This window comes from Octopus bimaculoides, chromosome 2 (assembly GCF_046866305.1).
Source record: "Octopus bimaculoides isolate indiv1 chromosome 2, ASM4686630v1, whole genome shotgun sequence".
In the NCBI taxonomy this organism is placed as follows: domain Eukaryota; kingdom Metazoa; phylum Mollusca; class Cephalopoda; order Octopoda; family Octopodidae; genus Octopus; species Octopus bimaculoides.
Window position 1 is genome coordinate 50718036 of NC_142929.1, and position 22770 is coordinate 50740805.

Here is a 22770-nt window from a genome sequence, read left to right on the forward strand (position 1 = left end):
TGGAAAGAATGAAACGACAGGCTGATAAGATGAAAAAGAAAAAAGAAAAAAACAAGGAGCGTAAAACTATAATTTAGGAATACATCGATCAACGGTGTAAAGAAATCTGAATTCGGTAAACATATCATTTACCATATGCTGGAAATTTCGATAAGAATTTAATTTTCTCGAAAGACTGTTGAGAAAGAAAGAGAGAGAGGGAGAGGGGGAGGGAGAGAGAGAGAAATACCAAGTTAATGCTATTCTGGAAAGTTGAGATAAAGAAAAGCAAAGTTGTTACTCGGTTCACAAACAGACTAAAATTAGAAAGGAGAGACTGAATGAAAATAAAGTGACGGTGAATGAGAGAGAGGAGAGAAAATGGAAGGATCTAGGTGTCTCTAGAAAGGAAAATAGAAGAAAAGAATGTGATGTGGAACACAAAACAGCTTAGATAAAATGGAAAAAACCTATCTTAGAATTAAGCGTAACCGCATGAAGAAAATAAAAGCCATGTCAAAATTTCATATTTAAAAAAAAAATTGTGAAGATTTCGTTATAACCAAGCGAGATACTATATGAGTAATAAATCATTACATATAAGACACGAATAACAATATTTTATCTGCATGATTATTTTCAGGTTTTAATAATAGATACGGTTTGTAAAAAGGCCAAAGGCTGTATGATATGAAGATGCTGACAAAAACAATTATCCAACACGTAGAACTGGTTTCAAATTTTGGCACAGAACCAGCAATTTCGGATGAGGGATAAATCGATTAGAAGCTCAACTGGTACTTATTTTATCGACCGCGAAAAGATGAAAGGTAAAGTCAACTTCGGCGCAATTTGAACTCAGAACATAAAGACGGACGAAATGCCGCTAGACATTTTGCCCGGTGTGATAACGATTTTGTCAGCTCACCGCCTTATCCAAAACGTAGAATTAATATATAGCTGCATTGTTTTAAACCACACCTTTTTGGATATGTGACAGTTAAAATGAAAATCCTGAATAGGCTACAGGCCGTTTATACTTACTTGGTTAGGAGATTTGAATCACGGGATCGAATGAAATTGCAGTAAATATGAATGTATGATACCCGATGATCACTGTTGGAATAACTGCACTCAGTCAGGATTGACCAGGGGCTGCACAACAAAAACAATAGTTCATAAACACCGTTATTAATAAGCAACAAAACGAATGTTATTTAATCCTTCTTTTACGCAGACATAATGCATCCAGAACTACATTATCGAATATATCCTTTCTCCTTTAAGATAGCAGGATGTGATTTGTTAGAGATTTGGCTGCTATTTCCACTAGGTCAAGCGATCAGGTTTGAGAAATTTTTTGGTATCCAGCGCTTGTTTCAAATACATGAGAATCTGCGAGAGCACGTATGTGTTGAGAAAAATAGATATTTAATTTTACAATTCCAAATCTAATATTAAATTACTATTTTGGTCTTTAAACTAAAACCGCTTTCTGTTTTCTTTTCCTTTGTTTTTTTCATATAAATTATTGGAGTAGACGGCTTTAACTAAGAATCCGGGTGAGGAATCCACCACCCCTTAATGTGATATTCTTCATATTTGTAATTCTCGATGCTGATTACTATTTTTATCGGTAATTTATGAGTTAACTAACGAGGCGAGCTTGCAGAATCGTTAACACGCTGGTCAAAATACTTAACTGCATTTCGTCCATTTTTACGTTCCGAGTTCAAATTCCTCCAAAGTCGACTTTGCCTTTTATTCTTTCTGGGTCGATAAATTGAGCACCAGATGAACACTGGAGTCAATGTAACCAATTTATCAGTCATCTAATCAACCATCCCACACTCTTATCGTAGGTGCAGGAACAATTTTTTTCTGCGGGATTCAAACCCAGGTCCGAAATTTTTTACAAACAAGGTCGATTTTTTTCAAACTTGATGTCAAAAGAAGCACTGATATAATGATCCTTTCTACTATAGGCAAAAGGCCTGACATTTTTAGGGGTTAGGGGTAAGTCAATTATATCAGCTCCAATACTCAACTGGGTCATCGACCCCACCAAAAGGATGAAAGGCAAAGTTGACCTGGATCTATTCCATCTCAGTCACAGACTTTTTAATTCATTTTTTGTTAACTAAACAGTTTGAAACTTCGAATACTGGTAGAATTTCTCACGTAGAACACGGTTTACTCTGGACGTTTTTTTTACAAAATTTCGTATTTTAGAAGTTATTTCGTGATAAAGTTGTCGTACATGGGTAATTTCAACCAATCAACGACGTGTATTCGGTTGAAGAAAGTCACAGCTGTTTGCGATAGCAATCGAACAGGAACAACTTCCGGGTCATTTCAACTAAATGTCATCACTCTGTTCTATTCGTATGGCGAGCGAAGACGATACCACCTTTATCCTTTCTTCTTTTCTAGTCAGCACCGTGCACTCTTTACTCTTTCCCTCCCTTCTACACTATAACTGGCAACCAGCGAGCGAACTTGTCACTGCCACAACAATTACTGTATTTTCTGGTGTATAAGCCACTATTTGTTTTGTTTTACTTCATGTTTTGATAATGTTATTTTTAATCTAATAAAGACTTTTATATTGACGAAATGTGTTTGTTGTTGATTATAGTAAAATAAAATCATGACAATAACAATACAATCTCATAGTTGTAAAATAAGGCATTTTGAAACTATATATACGTCAAAAACAAAAGAAGCTAGCTGCGGACTCGTTGCTCTATGGGTCTTTTAAACACCGACGTCGGGTAAACAAATAAATATATGTAAATAATATTTCTTCCTCCTTGGTGTTGATTCTTCGATGGTTTTGATTCTTCGAACAGAGTGGTGACATTTAGTAAATTCAAACTGTTTAGTTAAAAAAAAAAATAGTAATTAATTCAAAAAACTATGATTGAGATGGAATACATCCAATACCTATTTTTTTACTGCCCACAAGGGGTTACACACAGAGGGGACAAACAAGCGGATTAAGTCGATTATATCGACCCCAGTGCGTAACTGGTACTTATTTAATCGACCCCGAAAGGACGAAAGGCAAAGTCGACGTCGGCGGAATTTGAACTCAGAACGTAGCGGCAGACGAAATACCGCTAAGCATTTCGCCCGGCGTGCTAACGATTCTGCTAGCTAGCCGCCTTTACAAATATAATAATAATGATTATCATCATATCTGCTTTTAAGGCGGCGAACTAGCTGAATCGTTAGCACGCTGGACAAAAATTCTTAGCGGCATTTTGTTCGTCTTTACGTTCCTAGTTCAAATTCGATCCAAAAATTTGTGATTGAGATGGATTAGTTCCCCTTTCATCCTTTCGAGGTCGATAAAATAAGTACCAGCTGAACAGTGGGGTCGATGTAATCGACTCATCCCACTTCCCCCAAGCTGCCCCTGTGATAAAAATTTGAAATAATTATTATCATATTTGTACATCGTTCAAATCAGATAAATCCAATAACAGAAAAGTAATGTTTCAAATCCGTCCAAAAATGTTTGTTCGTTTTGGCGATGAAGTTTTTCAGGAGGATGTCCACAGTGTTTTCATTGATCCCAAGCGTTTTCATCGCTCTATCAAAATTTTGGGAGCTGCTCTCACATCTCTGCACCCCTTACACCTCCTGTTTCCGGTACGATGATTTTTATAGTTTCTTAAACGGTGCTCCACAAAGAGTATCAAGGTGCCCCGCGGTAGGTATCTAGATGCATCACAACGGGTATCTAGCTGCATCACCACGGGTATCTAGGTGTGTTACATTAGAAATCTAGATGTACCGCAAGGGGTATCTAAGCGCAACGCAGAACTTTTCAAAATATAATTAAACGCGCAGAAAATGCATGTTAATGCTTAAGTATCTCTTTTAACTTTTATCTTTCACTTGTTCCAGTCACTGAACAGTGGGCATGCTGGGACACCATATTGAGAGGTAGGTACCTCGTAAAACATGTTACCAATAATTTCTTCTTTGCTATAAAGGCGGCGGGTTAGCATAACCGTTAGCACGCCGGCCAAAAGGCAAATGGCATTTCGTTCGTCTTTATGTTCTGAGCTCAAATTCCGTTGAGGTCGACTTTTTGAGTTCAAATTCTTCCGAGGTTGATTTTTTTTTTAATTTTGCCTTTCATACTTTCGAAGTCTATAAATTAAGCACTAGTTTTGTTGTTGTTGTGGTTGTGGTTTTTTTAAATTTTTATAAAGGCGACGGGCTGGCAGAATCGTTAGCAAGCCGGGCAAAATACTTAGCAGTATTTCGACCGTCTTTGAGCTCAAATTCCGCCGAGGTCGACTTTGCCTTTCATCCTTTAGGGGTCGATAAAATAAGTACCAGTTGAGTTTGTAATCGATTTATCCCTCCCCCAAAATTGTTGATTTGTGCCAAAATTTGAAACCAATAATTCTGTTACACACAACTATAGTTAATAAAACAAACTTAGGAAAAGTTTTTTTTTTATAAAATATAAGGAACTTACTAAACTTTAAGCTTTAAAACATTATTTAACCCAATACTTTCTATGCAAAGTGAGCTAGTAACTTTTAATTTGGCCTCGGTCTGTCACGAACTCAAAATTACTAAGAATCGTTGCTTGATTTTTATTACTGGCTATGATACACATCAGTACCTTCCAACCTCCGCAAACATTCACACTTTCACTCCTTCCTTGTATGTACATGACGTATAAAGAATTAAAACACTTGGATTGGTAGATCTAACACATCGCCAGGTTTAAATGCCATCAACTGGTTCTGGGATATATAGTTCAGTGTGTGGTAAGCAGTCATTGACCTGTAGATATTCGGATTATGCATTGTCTGTATCACTTTCACTAATCTAGGCTTGTAGAGATCATAAACACCAACCTTGATGCTGTTTTATTAGTCTATACAATCGGATGACCAGCAAATAGTCTGAATAAAGCTTCAGTTAATTCAATGGTCAGGGTGGTCTGAAAGTCTTGTCACAACCTGTAAATATTGTTTTAATTTTCTATTATCAAGGAGTTTCACAAGAGCGATACCAGAATACCCAACAGCTGAAGGACGCTGTTTTGGCAGCCTTTGCAACAATCACCAAAGCATAGCTTCATAAAATATCACACAGGACATGGCGCCTCATCATTTTGTACCACGAAAATGATGGTGTTCGTACACACCTTCTCGATGTGTGACAGTGTCAGCGTCAACGAAAGTGAATAAACTGTTGTCTAAATTACGCAAAATGAAAATAACACTAACATCTCATTTTAACATATATTTACGAAAATTACATAAAAATATCGTGAAATTCTAAAGAGTAAATTTATTCAATATAATCAACATTGGCTTCAGTCGCGGCCTCCAGACTACTTCGGAATCTGCTGCAACTCTTCTGGTCGGTTTCCTTGTTTAAGTTGGTGAATGCTGCTATTATCCTTGCCTTTAGTTCATCTTTGGTGTTACAAGGAGTTTTGGTGATCTCTCGCTCAACTGCGCCCCATACATAATAATCAAGGGGTTGCAGTCTGGGGAGTTAGCTGGCCAGATGTTAGGGGTGATGTGGTCGCAGAAATTGTCTGACTAAGAAGGCGGTGCTCCAGCATGGCCACAGTCAAATGACTGAAACAAGTAAAAGAGTAAAAATAACAAAGAGTATGTATATATGTATATATGTATGCATATTACTTAGAGTAGTATAGTTTGCATGAAACATTGTTTGATATGGACAGATGCTTTTAATATATTTTAAAGCCAAAACAATGCAAGTTATAATATATATTAGTCAAAGTTGATGATTTGTACTTTTATTTGTATTTCAATATTTCGGGGTTAGGACTTCTTCTTCAGAAAATATTTGGGGAAATGATGTATATTGGTATTTAAAATATTTATGAACAGACTTCTTCGTCTTATATTATTTCTCATAGCTTGCATTGTTTTGTCTTTAAAAAATATTAAATGCACACACACACACACATTTGCAAATTGTATACTAATAAGAAACTGATTTAAATATGGAACAGTATAATATTAATACTGAACTCTATAAGTAATAGCATTGTGGACACAATGTTTGTACTCCTCAGATTTTATCACTACTAACCGTCTTTTTTTTTTCTTATCTAGGAGCAGGTGTGGCTGTGTGATAAGAAGTTTGCTTCCCAACCACTTGGCTCCGAGTTCAGTCTCACTATGTGGCACCTTGGGCATGTGTCTTCTATTATATCCTCGTGCTGATCAAAGCTTTGTAAGTGGATTTGGTAGACGGAAACTGAAAGAAGCCTGTCGTACGTTAATTTCTCCATTTTCTTCTTTTTCCTCATTCATAAATATTTTAAATATCAATATACATCAATGCAAAACTAAAGCATTTAGTTATCACTGACCACTGGTATAAACCGGAGAACTAGGATACAAACATCCTATAAGTCCTTGGCATGATTATGTGTGTGTGTGTGTGTGTGTGTGTGTGTGTCCGTGTGTCCCACCACCGCTTGTCAATTCGTGTTGGTCTAAATTGGAGGCGCAATGGTCCAGTGGTCAGGGCAGTGGACGCGCGGTCATAGGATCACGGTTTCGATACCCAGATCGGGCGTTGTGAGTGTTTATTGAGCGAAAACACCTAAAGTTCCACGAGGCTCCAGCAGGGGATGGTGGCGATCCCTGCTGTACTCTTTCACCACAACTTTCTCTCACTCTTACTTCCTGTTTCTGTTGTGCCTGTAATTCAAAGGGTCAGCCTTTTCACACTGTCACGCTGAATATCCCCGAGAACTACGCTAAGGGTACACGTGTCTGTGGAGTGCTCAGCCACTTGCACGTTAATTTCACGAGCAGGCTGTTCCGTTGATCGGATCAACTGGAACCCTCGACGTCGTAAGCGACGGAGTGCCAACAACAAATATTATGGTCTATAACCTAGCGGTTCGGCAAAAGAAACTTATAAAATATGTACCGGGCTTTATAAAGATAAGTACTGGGTCGATTCGTTTGACTAAAAATTCTTCAATGTGGTGCCCCAGCATGGCTGCAGCTGAATGACTGAAACAAGTAAATAACAAAAGATAAACCAAATGCTTGTTTGTATTCAGCTCCGTATTCCGTCCAGCTAACACAGATCTTTGTAAAATATAATATAATTATTGCTATTAAAGCTTGTGAGGTGAAGAAAACTTCTATCAGAAGCCTTTTAAGAACTTTACAGCATTCATAGAACAGCTCTGAAAAAGCATAAATTTTGGCAAAATTCACATTCTAAATTCCTTAACAAGTGTAAAAGTTCAATATTAATCAGAGATTCTTTTTTAATTAATGTAATCCATTAAATCCCTGACTGAAACGATCGAGTTCTAATGAAGGATAGTGTTGGGCTAGTGTTGCTAGCATATCCTATTTTGTCTTTTGTGACAGCTGTTCATCAAATGTCATGTTATTATATTTCACTGGCTAAACGAAATGCATAATGCCTTACAGAAACAAAAGTTCTACTTTGTTTCCTTTAGAATTTATCATCTCTCATTCTTCAGCTCATTTCCTTTAATGTTTTGATGAAGTCCAAGTTCAATTTTTCATAGCTTTTCATCTCATCTACAAAGCTAATGTTCAGCATGATAGCGAAATGTTAAATTGATGTAGTTTGAAATATTAATCCTTAAAAAAAAAATTGAATAAACGAAAAGAAAAAATGCATTTTGGACATGTCACAATAGATTTTTTGAAGAATCAATAAAGAAATTCTCGTTAAAAGTAATCGTAAAGCAATTTACAGCATGGATAGTTTGACCAATAAAAGGGGTAAAAAGCGTGGTACATAAATATTCAAGAGCTGGAGCGTTAGGACGGTAGTTCAAAGCTTGTTCAAAGACTATTAATCTGCCAAAACCCTATATTCTTGCTCGTAACGCGTACAGACATATCTTTTCCTTCTTCTTTTTTTTTGCGACTGCCGCAAATAAACGTCGAGGTAACATTCCAGACATTCTGTCAGTCGACAGTTTTCACGGCTCCCTTTTCTTCAAGACGCATAGAAGGGCCACACTGTTGCGACCTGTCAAGTCTTTAATGTTACCCGACCATATACACAATCTATCTATCTACCTACCTACCTACCTATATAGGTATATGTATATTTCGCTTAGGCGTTGCGAAACTAATAACCAGGTGTAGAACTCAATATACGTATGTTTCCGTAATGGCTTTCTCTCTGGTAATGCTTTCCCTCTATGTTCAAAAAATGTAATTACTTTTCCCAAATAAATTGCACTTCATATTCGAGGGTCCGTTGAAACTATAGGAACATCATATAGAAGTAACAGCTGTAAGCCAATGAAGTTCTTTTTCTCATATATATATATATATATATATAATCAACAAGGACATCCAGAGGTAATGCAGTACGATCGTTTCATGCAACTCCATTTAATTGAACAATGCAATCATTACATCAATTTAAAATGCAGAGCAATCTTCAGCTGCACAAAGACATAGAATTTAATTAAATTAGAACAGAGGGACACATTAGTATAATTCTACCTAAAATTTCCAGGAAGTTAAGGAGATAGACAAAGAACATGCTGTCTCACTCCAGTTTAGAAGTTACTGAATTTTCAAGAAATTATGCATTGTTACAGACTCTGCCTGTCACTGATTTTTTTGTTTTTATGGGGTCAGTTTTAATTTATAGACTAGTTTATCAAACCCCTTGTATATCTAAGGCTGAAAGAACAGAGGAGTAGAGCTGAGTGGGTAGACAGACATCATAGTTGGTATAGTCATAAAAATCAAAATTTATTAGAAGCAACATCATGAGGTTTGGTAAAGGAAAATCGATCAGCACTTCTGTCAATAACTAAAAGCCACTTCCTTTCGGATGCTTTTGGGACTTTGTTAGGGCTCAAAATGACTAATGTTTTATGACAACCCCTTTCTCGCTCCTTGCCCCCTCCTTTTTTTTTTAGGTCGTTCAATTTTTCCCAATTTATCAATAGACCAACTGAGTAAACGTATCAGTAACGTACCTATAATGACTACCGGAAACAGTTGTAAGCCAAATTTACTCTAATAAACAAGAATGTATAATGATCATTAGTTATACCTTGTCTTATCAATAAAATTATATATATACTTTAATTTGTGAAACTCTGCCTTCAATTGACAGCATTCGATGCAGGTACAAACACATATAGGTTTCACAGAATCCATCTTAATTCCGCCAAACGTGATATAAATCTATATAATGTTCTCGATAAAATATTTTAAAATTAATTGCAGGATTTCAGAACTAGGACAACTTCGTAAATCCGGACGATACTGACAGTGCTTCTGCACACGGGAAGTTCGATATACTTCTTCAGTCGGAAGTGAGTCGAAGGTGTTAGTAAGGATTGATTTCGATCATATATGGATCACGCGTGTATGTGTGCAGACCCAATTTTCAACCAATGAGGACTGTGTTCACGTGTTTATTCTAAAAAATTCCTTCTGCAACGGCGATATAAGCAGACGTTTTTGGCGCATTCAATCAGAGAGAATTCGGACTTCACTCGCTTCAATCCCAGACAATTCTGCTCTCAAAACTGTTTTCACTATTTAATACTTAATCAAACCAGCGTGATTTCTCACTTAGCTGATTTCACACATACAAATACCAGCCCGGAGATGATGAAGAATCAACGCCGTACTTATTTGCAGGAATGTGCAGATCACTTTATCAAGATTTCAACTCCTCTAAATACAATGTTCTTACAATTTAACGCTATATGTTTTTCACGAAGCCTTGTACAGTTATAGCAATGTATATAAACGGACACCAAATCTTGTCATAACTACCAGCTACAAGAGTTTCCTGCGTACTTTATGTAATAGTTACGCTAGCTAACTTGAGACAACATCAACCGAAAAATTCAAAAGACAAGGTCGAATCGATCGATGTTTTACATATGTATAACAAATCACTTTTTTTTTTTGGGAAGCTGATGGAGCCTCGAAGGCGGTTAAGCAGGAACTTCATTTGTTTTTTTTTTTTTTTTTTCCTATTTGTAAAGATCACTTAAGATCTAGAACCAGTGTAGTTGCTGTCACTATCTGCAATCCCTAATTTTCACCTATTCTCTACGAAAGTTTCTATTTCAATATCAGATAGGTAATCAATGTTATGGATCTTTTTATATACGAGGTCTGATCAATAAGTATCCGGACTGTTGCTATACTAACGAAGCTAAAGCACGCAGAGTGAAGCCGCAGAAGTGAGCTACAACGTTAAAACTTTGTGCGCATGTACAGCAGAGTTCAAGGTCAATCTGTGCCAAGCAGCTTCACTCTGTGTGCTTTAGCTTCGTTATTATGGCAACAGCCCGGATGTTTATTGATCAGAGCACGTATTGCATGCTTTGGTGGTTGGACACATTCTTCTGTGTCCAACTGCACAGCGCCATAGATTATGATGTATTTTTTGTTTTGTATGCCTGTGTTGAAATTGTGAGGTAGTGTCAGGGCCGGATTAAGGCCCAAACACTTTTAAGATTTTGGTACCCTCATATATATGTAATTCAAAATATAAACAATAATAAACGATTAAATATTTTTTTTTTTTTTTTTTTTTTTTCAAAATGAAACAAAACTAAATAAGATCGAAAATAATGTTTATTTTTGTATACTTCCACTTTATACTTGAAAAGTTTGCTCCTACTTTTTTTTAATTGCAATGTCTTTGATCAGATCTTCAAAATAAATCTTACGTAATACATCTGCTTCTATATTTTGAAGAGATAAAGCATAAAGTGGTTTCTCTGATGCCGTAAACCACTTACCATTTCTGTGGTGCCCCCCTCCCTTGATACCCTAAGCAAATGCTTATCTTGCTTAAGGGTTAATCCAGCGCTGGGTAGCGCGTTGTTAGTCATAACAATTCCATCAATACTTACAGATTATATTCGTTTCCCATTGGTTGATTGATGATATTACTGTTGTTGCTTCCGTTGTTTTGCACATTTCAGTTTGTTGTGAAAGTGTCTGTTATGGATGCTGTTTAAACTGAATGGCGACATAATAAAATGTAATAATAAGCGTTCGATGATAATAAAAATGTAAGAATAAACATTCAAGAGAACGGTGCAGTTATCTGAGTCGGCACTGCTGGAGAAGTATCCAACCTGTTTATGGTGTTGTGGGATAAGCGACTCGGACAGTACGTAACGGAAAGATCCATACAAGTAGTAATATGATATATACAGGTTGCTAAGTATGGAGAATACATGGATGGAAAGCTGGTCTGCTGTACGTGGACTCAACAGAAGTGCCAACGATTAAAATTTGACAGATGTACAGTCGAAAGCACAATTAAGGATATGGAATGAAGATTAGGAAAACAGCTGGATTTTAGAGATAATCACTTACATAATTAAAATATCCGGCGAAGTCAGCACTTATCGTTCACATAGGAAATCAAGTAGTACAAGGATGTATCGTACACAATGACTGATGCAGCAACATTATTATTATGAACAGTAGTTATATGAGTAAAAAGGATGTCCAAGTAAGATGCGGTTACAGAGACCTCAGACTGATAAACCGAGTTATGAACGTTACAGACTAACAGTACAATAGATTGGGAAGAAATCTCGCTAAGATGAAATGCGGTTCGAATGTGAAACAGAACTTACCACAGAAATCCTGATATTAGTAAAACAACTATGAGAGACCTTACGTAAGAGTAAACTTTTAAATTTGCTATTGTCAATCAGACAGGGTATCACACTTCGTAACCTGGAAGTCACTAAGTCGAGTGATATACAGAGATGTAACTAATAATGTGAGATTTAGCGATGAATTAGCAAAGAATTTACTATGCATATAGGTGTCTATCAAGGATCACTTCTCAGCCTCCTCCTTTTATTATAGTTCTCCAGGCTAAACAGAAGTTTCAGACCGAGTACTCGTGAGAACTATACTGTACCAGCGAGTTATTTTTCATAACTGAACCTGTTGAAAAAAATTAAAGAAATTCCAAACGTGGAGATAAAGCTTAGAACCAAAAGTTTCCGAAGTAAACTTAGCAAAACCAAAAGTTTAATAACCAGGAGAAACAAGACTCTACTATCATCAGAAAGGTAACCAGAGTCAGTAGAAAAGGAATATGTTCAGAACTCTGTACTATGTGCCTAATATAATATGAAAGAGCAGAAGACATGCGGTGGGATTACAGACAGGCTGATAGATATGATTTCATGCGTAGCAGATGTGCCAAAGCAGTCAGCTGTAAGTGCACCCAAGAAATAAATTCTTTCAAATGCTCTGAAGGCTCTCTGGCAGCTGATAGATTTCGTTACCCTACAAATCTGATTAGCAACAGAAGCGGGCTTTCCAAAACCACTGCAGCTATATTAAAGACGATCTGTAGAAAATTTAGGGAGCTATCGCCTCTGATAGCAGCAATAGTATTCTCTCTAAAAGTGAAAAGTAGATTTGTGTACGAAGTGCGATGCTACATTCTAGCATGGACACTGAATACAGAGGAATTACAAAAGCTGAAAGAAATGAAGCGAATTCTCTCCTTTAGAAATACAATATTATAATTGTGTACCTACATGATCAATAGATCACAACTGAATTGAGAAAAAACTGGGTACAACAGGAAGCAGATGTAGCATCCGAGGGAGAAGATAGCACTGACATATGTTCTTTATGGGCGAAGACAGTTGCATGAAGAAGAGCAAAATCAGGCCCGTCACCAGACTTTGATGCTTGAAGGGTACTTCAGAATATTCTGGGTAAGCACTAATTTATACTGCGTGAAGATTTTCGTAAAATGTATCTTCAAAATCTGAGGTTGCACCACTGAGTAGTGAGGGGGAAGTGCCTGGAGAAGCGAACATGAAGTTTTATATCTCAAGAGGTTGTCTATATAATAGTGATTATAAGAGACTGCAACATATGTATGTAGTAAGTCGCTGTCTTAAAACTTCCGCCAACCCATGCAAGCATGGAACAGCGAACGTAAAAGTGATGATAATAATACACACATGCATACAAATAAAAATATGTCCACACACAGATATATATATATATATATATATATATATATATTTCACTACACACACACACACACACACACACACACACACACACACATATATATATATATATATATATATATATATATATATATATATATATATATATATATATGACATCCAAGGATTGAGGTGTAAGAAAAAAGTTAGCATCTATGTGTTAACATGTACCTCCTAGCGACAATGTAAACTAATATACCTAGCCCGGATCTTATCTACTCCATTCCTTAACTCTTGTGTATATATATTATGAGGAAGAATAGTGTTAACACTGACTTCGTAGTTTCGGCATGCTGATCCTACCTTAACGATGAAACTTCGAAGTCATTGTTAACACTATTCTTTCTTGTAAAATAATAATGAATACGTGCACAACTAAAAATATTGAGTCGGAAAAATTGCTTAGCGGCATTTCTGTCAGGTCTTCACATACTGAGTACAAAGGCCCTGGAACTCGACTTCGCATTTCATCCTTACGGAGTTCATAAAATAGGTACCAGTTAAGTATTGGAGACGATGATATCGACTAGTCCGATGCGCCGTAAATTCAGGCCTTGTGCCAATAGTAGAAAGGATTAGAACTTAACATGAAAATAGATAGATAGATAGATAGAACATTGTTTGTTATGGCCGGTCAAAGAGTGACCATTTGTTTCCCACCCATAAGGCGCTTAATTGGATAGGCGATTCGTCAGACTTATATGAGCGGAGGTACAAAACCTCTAGTTGTCTCTGGCCATCTGAGTGTGATGACTCGCCTTTACAACTAAGCGCTTTATAGGTGCGATACCAATGGTCACTCTCCGACCAGCCACAACAAACAACCTTCTAAACAATACTACTGTTCCAATGTTTTATATTTTAGAATTTGATTCATTTTTTTAATATAAGAGCTACTGACCGATACACACACCCATCCTATGTATATGTGTGTGTGTGTGTAACACACATATACATACGATAATTACAAAAAGACTTCATTTCTCTATTCTAAAAAACAATAAAGGAAAAGATTTCGCCCAAGTAAAAACAAAAAGTTGTTAGTGTTAGGAGCCCGGGACGTAGTAATCTAAGTTATTTACCTGCAACAATCAACCGCCTTAGAGAGTAACTGACAACTTACCTGTAGCTGATTATTCTAGTAGCAGGTGAAGGACGTCACCAGCGCCATCTAGGTGTACACTATCTCCAGGTGGACATCCGTCAACTACATTTTTTTCCTATCTCTGTCCAAGAAAAACCCTTAGAACTAAGGGTAATTAGATCTGTTTTGTTAACACCGATATTGGTTTTAAACCGAAGACTTTCGCATTCCTGAATCATGACAGCTCATCTATGTATGAGAAGGGGTCATTGGGTATATTTAACAGTACTGTTGTTAGGTAAGTTTCTTTCTCTTACCTTTGCTGGTTAATTCAATATGGATGATATTAAGACAGACCTACTAAAATATATATATAATTGACAAAAACGACTAACTAAAAAGAAGTAACAAAACATGAATAACTTTACTAACTTTCTACCTATTGTCATGTTTTAAACGAAGGACACTACATTGTACTATTCTTGCTTTTTATTTTATTCGTCTTATTTGCGTTCGTTTATTTTTTGCGCATTTAATTAATTACGGCGATACACTCAAACTATATATATATATATATATATATATATATATATATATATATATATATATATATATACTGGGAGCATATTCCGTATAGTCAAATTTTCCTTGAAATATCTTTCGGATTGAAAAGCAGTTGTAGAAATAGCCTGTTGAATTAATAGTTATTAACTTGTCCCATTTTTGTATGTCTCGCGCAAAACTGATTTTAATTTATTAGGATTTATATATATATATATATATATATATATATATATATATATATATATATATATATATATATATATATATATATATATATATATATATGTGTGTGTGTGTGTGTGTAGATATATTCATTAGAATTTATATACACACATGCGTATATGTGTGTCTATGTTTTTGTGTGTGTGTATAAGAATATAGACACAGTTTCACAAAGCCTTTAATACGAAAATCTAATTTCTTGATTAATTTCTGTAGCTTCACCGCTTATAGATTTCGTCCAGCTTTTATAGAAGGTAAAATAAGTGACTAATTGTGTTTATATATAAGTACCTCACTTATTTAGGTTAAATCTGATCATACCACACCTGTAGATCTTCTGACCTAATTTCGTATATTTCCCTCTTCAAAAGTTTATATGCTAACCTGAAATAATGTCCTTCTTTGCATGATATTCGTCTATTTAGATTTACATTTAAACTTCTTTTCAAATAGTTTGCTATGATAAACTCTTTATAAAATTATAATGATATATTTTATTCACTTCACACATTAATTCATTGAGAACCGGAAGTGAGTTAGCTTATGAAATCATTGAGAGTCCAGTGTACGGTTCTTAAGTTCACATACATTACTTTAATACATACACAGATAGATTGATTACTGGGAATATTAAAGTCTGTTTAAAGGTTACTCATAGTCAAATTAAACAAATTTCGGTAAAAAAAATTTACCAAATTTCATATGTACTCATTTAGGAATTATTTTGGTGCAAATAGTTACTCATCGTCAACAACATATTTTGAATAATTTTCCATGTCTTGCCCATATGCATTTGTGAAGCTTTTTACTGTTGGTTATTATTTGACGAAAAAAGTATTCGCTTTGTTTTACATGTCCACAGTTAACATATACAAAACAGTAACCTTTTTTTTTAATGGAAATTATAAAAAGCTCTCATTTACTCAGATACTATTTGCAGAACATCGAAAGCTACAGCGTATTTTCCCCCTCGGTGAAGATTTATTTGTATGTATCTATGTGTGTATATATTTATACACACACAGACACAAACATAGACGGATGTGGGGGACTTAATTATAGTGTAACATCCAGCCCGTAGAAATTGTTATACACAGTATGATGTGTCGTTTCGATCCTTCTAAAAGGAAATACAGAAAACGAGAATGAAATGTAAACTCGAAGTTCATTACCTTTTCTAAACAGACAAAAAATAATACTTCAAATATATTTCTTAATAATCATAATAATAATGTCTTTCGGTGTAAAATGTATATTTAACTATAACAATCCAATATTGTAATGACTCCCAGATTGTTCCTCTACTGACGACGAGACAAACTTAAGAATTTTAAGCTTTTCGTGTTTGTATCGTTTTTGTAGTTCTAGTTTGTATCTACCCAAAACATTTGTGCAAGTCAAACTTATTGGCTATCGTATTATTCTTGATTCAGACGTATACATATATATACATTGCAGATCCATTAACATCTTCAAACATTCTAAACGAAACATTAAATTAATGTCTTCGGGTGTTTTTATGATATTTACAGATGTAGTATAATTTGAAAGGAAACGTTAGTATTGCTTCTTTGAAGTTGAAAAATTAGCATTTTTATATGATGATCATCATCATTTAATGTTAGCTGGCATGGGTTGGACGGTTTGATAGAAGCTGGTGAGCCAGAGGTCTGACTGCACCAAGTTCCAATGTAAAATTTAGCATGGTTTCTACAATTTTGATGCCCTTTCTAATGCAAACGACTTTACTGAGCGTACTGAATACTATTTGCAGGACACAAGGCACCAATGAAGTCACCGAGTCACTTGCAAGACAAGACTACTCAATTGAGTAGGATGCAATATTGAGAGAGGTTGCTTTATACCAGTGATGAATTGTTAAAGTATGATAGATGTGCAGAAACAGGTATTCAATGTTTGATAAGTGAGACTGAAGCTAAAATATTGTGATAAATAAAGAAAAAATCTACCGAGTCTTTTAGAAAATAAGCAGCCAAGCTTTTCAAAGTTCTAGTCTTACCATAATTGTTCTGGGGTTAAAGTACTGAACTATCTACTAACTTGGTCATAAGTTCAAACTTGATCACATCCTCTATGGTTTGCCCTGAGCCAAAGACTATAACTATTTCATTTCGTCTTACACTTATTTCACAGCTGTATAATTAACATTAAGAATTGGAATCTTGTTGCAATAAAAACTGAAGTGTCCAGCAGAACTTAGTAGAATGAATAAAAAAGAACAAACAAAACAATATCTAATGTGTAAGAATAAGAAGAGATTTATTCAACTTGAAGAAAGAATGTGTATACGAAGTTGATGCATGCTGTTCCTGTTGGCAAGGCTGCATTTTTTCTCTGCACTGAAAGCTCAATTATACAAACTATACAGTGCTATGATAAAATGTGTACATTTCTGATAAGAAATAAGCTGAGTATGGTTCATTAGATAAATGATGTGTCTGAAAAACAGAATGAGCTCAGATATGGAAAGAAGATGATTGGAAATGAAAGAAAAGAAAATGAGTATCATTTGATGAAAAAAAGAAAAAGAAAAAGATGAGGTATTGTGAAGCGAGATAGAAATGGGGAAAAAAAATGCAAATGTAGTATTTGCTGAGAATCAAACCAAAATTTTGAGGAGAAAAACAACAACGGTTAAATATGACTGAACTAAGATTGCTGAAATGGATACAGTGAGGACTGCTAGTCTGTTTTGTCTAAGCCAAAATGAATGTGGAAACAAAAAGAAAAGAAATATTGGTTACATATCTATGAAGCAAATATTCAGGAAAATGATTTATTTTGTAAGTGCAAATAACTAATAGAAATGAAAGAATAAATAATAAAATTTTGGTAGTAGTAAAGATGGTCAGTATTCAAAAAGCCAGTTGTGGAATTCAATAAAATTCTTTCTAAATATGTGTTTGTTAGGGAGGTTAAAGACTAGATATTTTTAAATATTAAGAAGGATATTATTCCTGTAGTCAACTGGCTTTTTCTTGAGTACTCTATGGTACTAATAAAATAATAATCGTTATTGTCATTTCTATATGTATAAGAGTTGACCTGGTCTGTAACATTTTCTCTTTCTATGTATCTCACTTTTATCCCCTATAGTATTGAGTTTAATTACTACATTTGAAATTTTTGTTACTTATGTTTACTATCAATAAGAGAGAAAAAAATTGGTCCCTTTGGTTACAGAAACCAAAACACTGTGTGTCTCGAGGTTTAATGGATAATTCTGTGGAAGCAGTTATTGTAAAAGAGCAGAGGCTGGATTTCGAGATTAAAGAAGGGACTAACTAGTAGTATAAACTTCATTAACAGAGTGAGAAATAGAGAGCTAGAAGTAGTTATAGTCATCAAGAGTGAAACTGATAATAGCCGAAAGAATTTGGAGAGCAAGAATGGCAGCAACTGAGTTTAGAAAAATCATAAAGAGAGTGTTTCATCCAATGTTGTGTATGATGAAAGGTAAGACATGTGGAGTCAACATGAGGCTCTAAATTTTAGTTACAAGTTAATGCATCAGTCAAGGTTGTGAGGAATTGGGATCTGACAAACGATTCGTCCTATGTTTATTTTTTGTCTTAAACATACTTTGGAAAAATCCATTTGTATACTGCATCATTGTTACTATATGGTCTCCTTCTGTTCACATACATGTATAAAGTGATTATTTTTATAAAGGTTGTCTTTTTTACTTGAAATGCTGTTCAGTGGTGTCACCTAATTACTCAAGGTCATTCTTTATTCTTATATTGGTTTCAATTTTTGGCACAAGGCCAGCAATTTCAGGGGAGGGTGTAAGTTGATTACATGACCCCAGTGTTCAACTGGTACTTATTTTATCGACCCCGAAAGGATGACGGGCAAAGTTGACCTTGGCAGAATTTGAACTCAGAATGTTAAGATGGATAAAATGCTGCTAAGCATTTTGCCTGGTATGCAAATGGTTCTGCCAGCATAATGCCCTCTTTCATTTTTATATTATGCCTTTCTGACCGTTATTGCAAAACTAGCTTTTGTTCTTTTTGTATTCTGGATTGCACAACCACCAAAAAATATACGCAACAAAGAATTAGCAACAAAGTTTATTAAAATTAGCTCTGAAGAATTTTCAACAAAAATGGGCTACAAAAATAATTCTTTAAAAAATTGAAAAAGAATTTTTTTTTTTTTTTCTTTTTTGCAACAAACTTTATATCATTACAAAAGCTGAAGGAATCTGGACAAAGATGTTCAGATTATTTTATAGAAAAAAATAAGTTTCCAATAATTTGCTATGGAGAAGATTGTTAAGATTTTACGATCAGAATAGTGATATATTTGAGCTGAATAAAATTACCTGCAAAGAAATGGAATAAAATATTTTATTAATGGGACTTATAAAAATGTTTAAACTGGCTAATGCTTTAATGATGCCAATAGATTATGAAAAATGTAATTCTTTTTGTTTTTGAAGTCATGAAAAAAATCTGATGGTGGAGAAATGTTGTAAATTTGCAATATAATTTTTACAGTTGCTATGAAAAGAATGGAACCGGAGCTGCCAATTTTTGTGGCAGAATTAAAATAAAAATTGGCTGACTTTTGCTTCAGAGATACAGAGTGTATTATTGAAGACTGATTATGAGTGCACACAAGTATGAAAAATGTGCAACAGACAGTTTTGGAAGAAATAGACCCAGTACTAGAAATAAGCATTGAAAATTGCTGAAGCAGTCGAGAGAGCTATAGCAAACATTTGAAATTTGCCCAGAGGAAAACTTGAGGCTATGCCTGGAAAGAATGATATATTTGATTGGAATCAAAAGGCAAAATTGCCACAGTTTCCAAGCTAAAAATTGTACAAGTGAAAATCAACAAAGGGAAGAATTAGAGTATAATTTTTGCAATAAAACAGGTAATTTTTGGAATGATTGTAGATTCAAATTAAACCAAAATAGGGTTGGACAATATCAAAAGTATAATCAAAAGAATTTTTATCGTTAAAATAGAAAATGACCAGTTTTGAGAAATATTAACTCTTATCCTTGTGAAATTTTTTTACAAGTCAAAAACTTGATCCTGTAATGATTCTTACAAAAAGAAATGAATGACAAAAGAGAAGATTTCTCTAACAAGATTAATATGAATCGTGTGATATCCTGTATTTCAGAACTGGATGTCTGATGCAATGCCATCCAGTACTGTCATAGAGAAAGTTAAAAGTTAAATTATTAATAGCAAGTGTAATGAAATCAAGCCTATAAAAAATTCCATTAGAAAATACCAGACTATATTCAAATGTGATACTGAAGAGCAATGTCCGAAGCTGGAGCCAGTGAATGATCATAGGTAAGCAAGCCTGAATCAAAATTCAGTTTTTTGTGCTATGGGCACAAATCAATTTGACCATTCTGACGAAAAGTACAGTATGCTTTTAGCTTTATTGTCTCAGATTGTTGTGTACCATTACATTAAGTTGTCTTCCTTTTATGGCCCACTAAAATGTGTTCACAAATGCCCAATGTCTTTCGTATATTATCCTATGTGAAGTAAGTTCTACAGGGGAGTTAATTTGTGTATGTAAATGTTCTTATTATCTACACTCCCTTAGTTGTCAAGCTGACAGAATCAGATCATCCAACAAATTGCATAGTGCCATTTTTTCCAACTTATTAGATTCTGAGTTCAAATTCTGCCATGGTCAGTTTTGCCTTCAACACTTTCAGTATCAATAAAATAAATAAGTACCAGCTGAACACTGGCATCAATGTAATTGACTTGCTCTTTCTCTAAAATTGCTGGCCTTGTGCCAATATCTGCAGCCCCCTCATTGCATTTTGTTTATATTTAGAGATTGTGTGAAACAGCTAGTTCAAATTACACCCTGAGAGTATTTTGAGTGAAAGTTTTCAGATTGTTTTTATTTTCCAGTGAAAAATGAAGTTAACTTCAATGAATTTCAAATTATGTATTTAACCCAAGAAAATTTCTGGATGACACCACAGATAATCTCTAGCAAAATAAATGCATTTACTGGTTCTTGTTTTGTTCATTCTGTAGTTTGAAATATCAAGTTGTTCTGACAGAAGTTTAAATGAACGTTGTACACACTTGATATTAGTACTGAACCAACTTAACAGTCCATTGTAAATGTCGTCGCCACTGCTGTTATTACTTATTTTTACTGTTAATATTCTTGACATTGTCTGTGGTCTGTGTTTTCATATGTGGGAAATTTGAAATCAGAGGCTTCCAGTTTCAATCGATAGTTTGGTGGTTCTTTCAAATTCTGAATCAAACCCTCTGAGTTATCTGTAAAATTCTTTATATTTAATATTTAATAATACTGATAATAATAAATACATTCTGATGAAATTACCAATCCCAAGTTGCAAATATAAATAATATTGGTCAGATGACACTATCTCCTTAGATTAGTATAAATCTTTTCCTTAGGGAATGCAATTATCAACTATTATAGTGTTAACTTTCCTGTTGGTGGTGGGTGTCACAGAAATTGAGATATTATCCTATTAAATGCTAATCTTAGGCATGAGTGTGAAAAGTCAACTTATCATTTATCCATTAAGGTTTCCATGGTGACAGATCAACTAGTAGTGCAAGAACATCAAAACTTTTTTTTACATCAGCCATAATCACCCATTTGTTTCTTTTATTTATTTTATTTTCTTATTTACTGTTCTTACTAAGTTAACCAACTGGGAATAAGTCTGTTGGCCTCTAAATACAGGATAGCAAAATACCATTCATGAAGATGTTAAAATTTATGGTAAAATACTTAAAGGATTTTGTAAAATCACATCTTACTTGCATACAAATATTGTGTTTTTGTGATGCTTCCAAGTTTTGCAATCAAGAACTCTTTGTAATGAATTTTATCTTAATTCAATATATAGTCTTGGAGTTTCTTCTCTTTTTTCTTCTTTACTACTTAGCAGTACCGCTGACAATTTTCAGGGCTCCTGACTCTGATGAGAAGTTATCCTCAGATCAGAAACCTGCCTTGAATGCTTGCTACCAAATATCTCTACCAAAGGCATTCAAAGACCAAGTGGTAAGGTTCAACCAGATGATGGAGTGAATTTGGTCTATTATACAGTGGAGTTTAGGACTTGCTTTTGGAAATGTTGATATATTTGTTGAAACTTTTACTGTAGTCTTCCCAGTTATCTTGTACCAATCATAGTGACTAATTTTAAAGCTATCATATCTAATGAACCTACAAAAGCACATGCACAGGTTTACCTAACCTGCTGGCTATGAAATCTTAAATCTTAGAACTGCAGAATCAAGACTAACCTGGAGTTAAACAAACGTTGTCATTGCTTATTATTTGATAGTTTGGAATTCATGACCCATAAAAACTAATGTTTAATTTGTTTGTGTTTTAATGATTACATCAAAATTACTTGGATGAGGGAACAAATACCAAGCATCTTTCTACTTATATTTGAATTAAGAGACTACTTGCTGTGGAATTAAGGTTTAGTTGTCTTGTGAGTTACTTTGTGACCTCACTAGTACAGGTAGCACGAAAAAAAAAAAAAGCAGCTTGTACATTCTGTAAGATGGTTGGCTTTAGAAAACGCATCCATCTATTGAAGACTGTCAAAATTGACTTTAAAGTTTGCCACAGTCTCTAGACTTGATGGATCCTGTTGAAGCTTACCACCCATGCCAGCATGGATGACAGACGTTAAATGATGATGATGATACTATCAGGTTAATGAACTGATTGGAATCATTGTTTCATCATATTTTTTTCTAAATTCATTCTCTGAAATTGAAATTATTCCACATTGTATCAGTTCTGTGCATTTCCACAATGGTAACT

At 34.7% G+C, this 22770-nt stretch overlaps 1 protein-coding gene and 1 long non-coding RNA gene across 3 annotated transcripts in view; one reads left to right on the plus strand and one right to left on the minus strand.

Annotated features, from left to right (window-relative positions):
* Nucleotides 1-5241: 5241 nt before the first annotated feature.
* LOC128250927 (uncharacterized) lies at nt 5242-14312 on the minus strand. Of its 2 annotated transcripts, none has more exons than XR_008266865.2 (3): nt 14175-14312; nt 10904-11012; nt 5242-5600 (listed from the first exon to the last, which is right to left on the minus strand). It is a non-coding gene; the product is annotated as an uncharacterized LOC128250927 (long non-coding RNA). The 2 variants fall into 2 exon arrangements; XR_016238930.1 differs by lacking the exon at nt 14175-14312 and adding an exon at nt 14134-14174.
* Nucleotides 14294-22770, plus strand: part of LOC106870646 (UPAR/Ly6 domain-containing protein bou) — a 57593-nt gene continuing 49116 nt past the window's right edge. Inside the window, exon 1 of the mRNA XM_014916789.3 lies at nt 14294-14433. Coding sequence (XP_014772275.1) covers nt 14373-14433 — 61 coding nt within the window. The 5' untranslated portion in view covers nt 14294-14372. The remainder of the gene's footprint in view (nt 14434-22770) is intronic.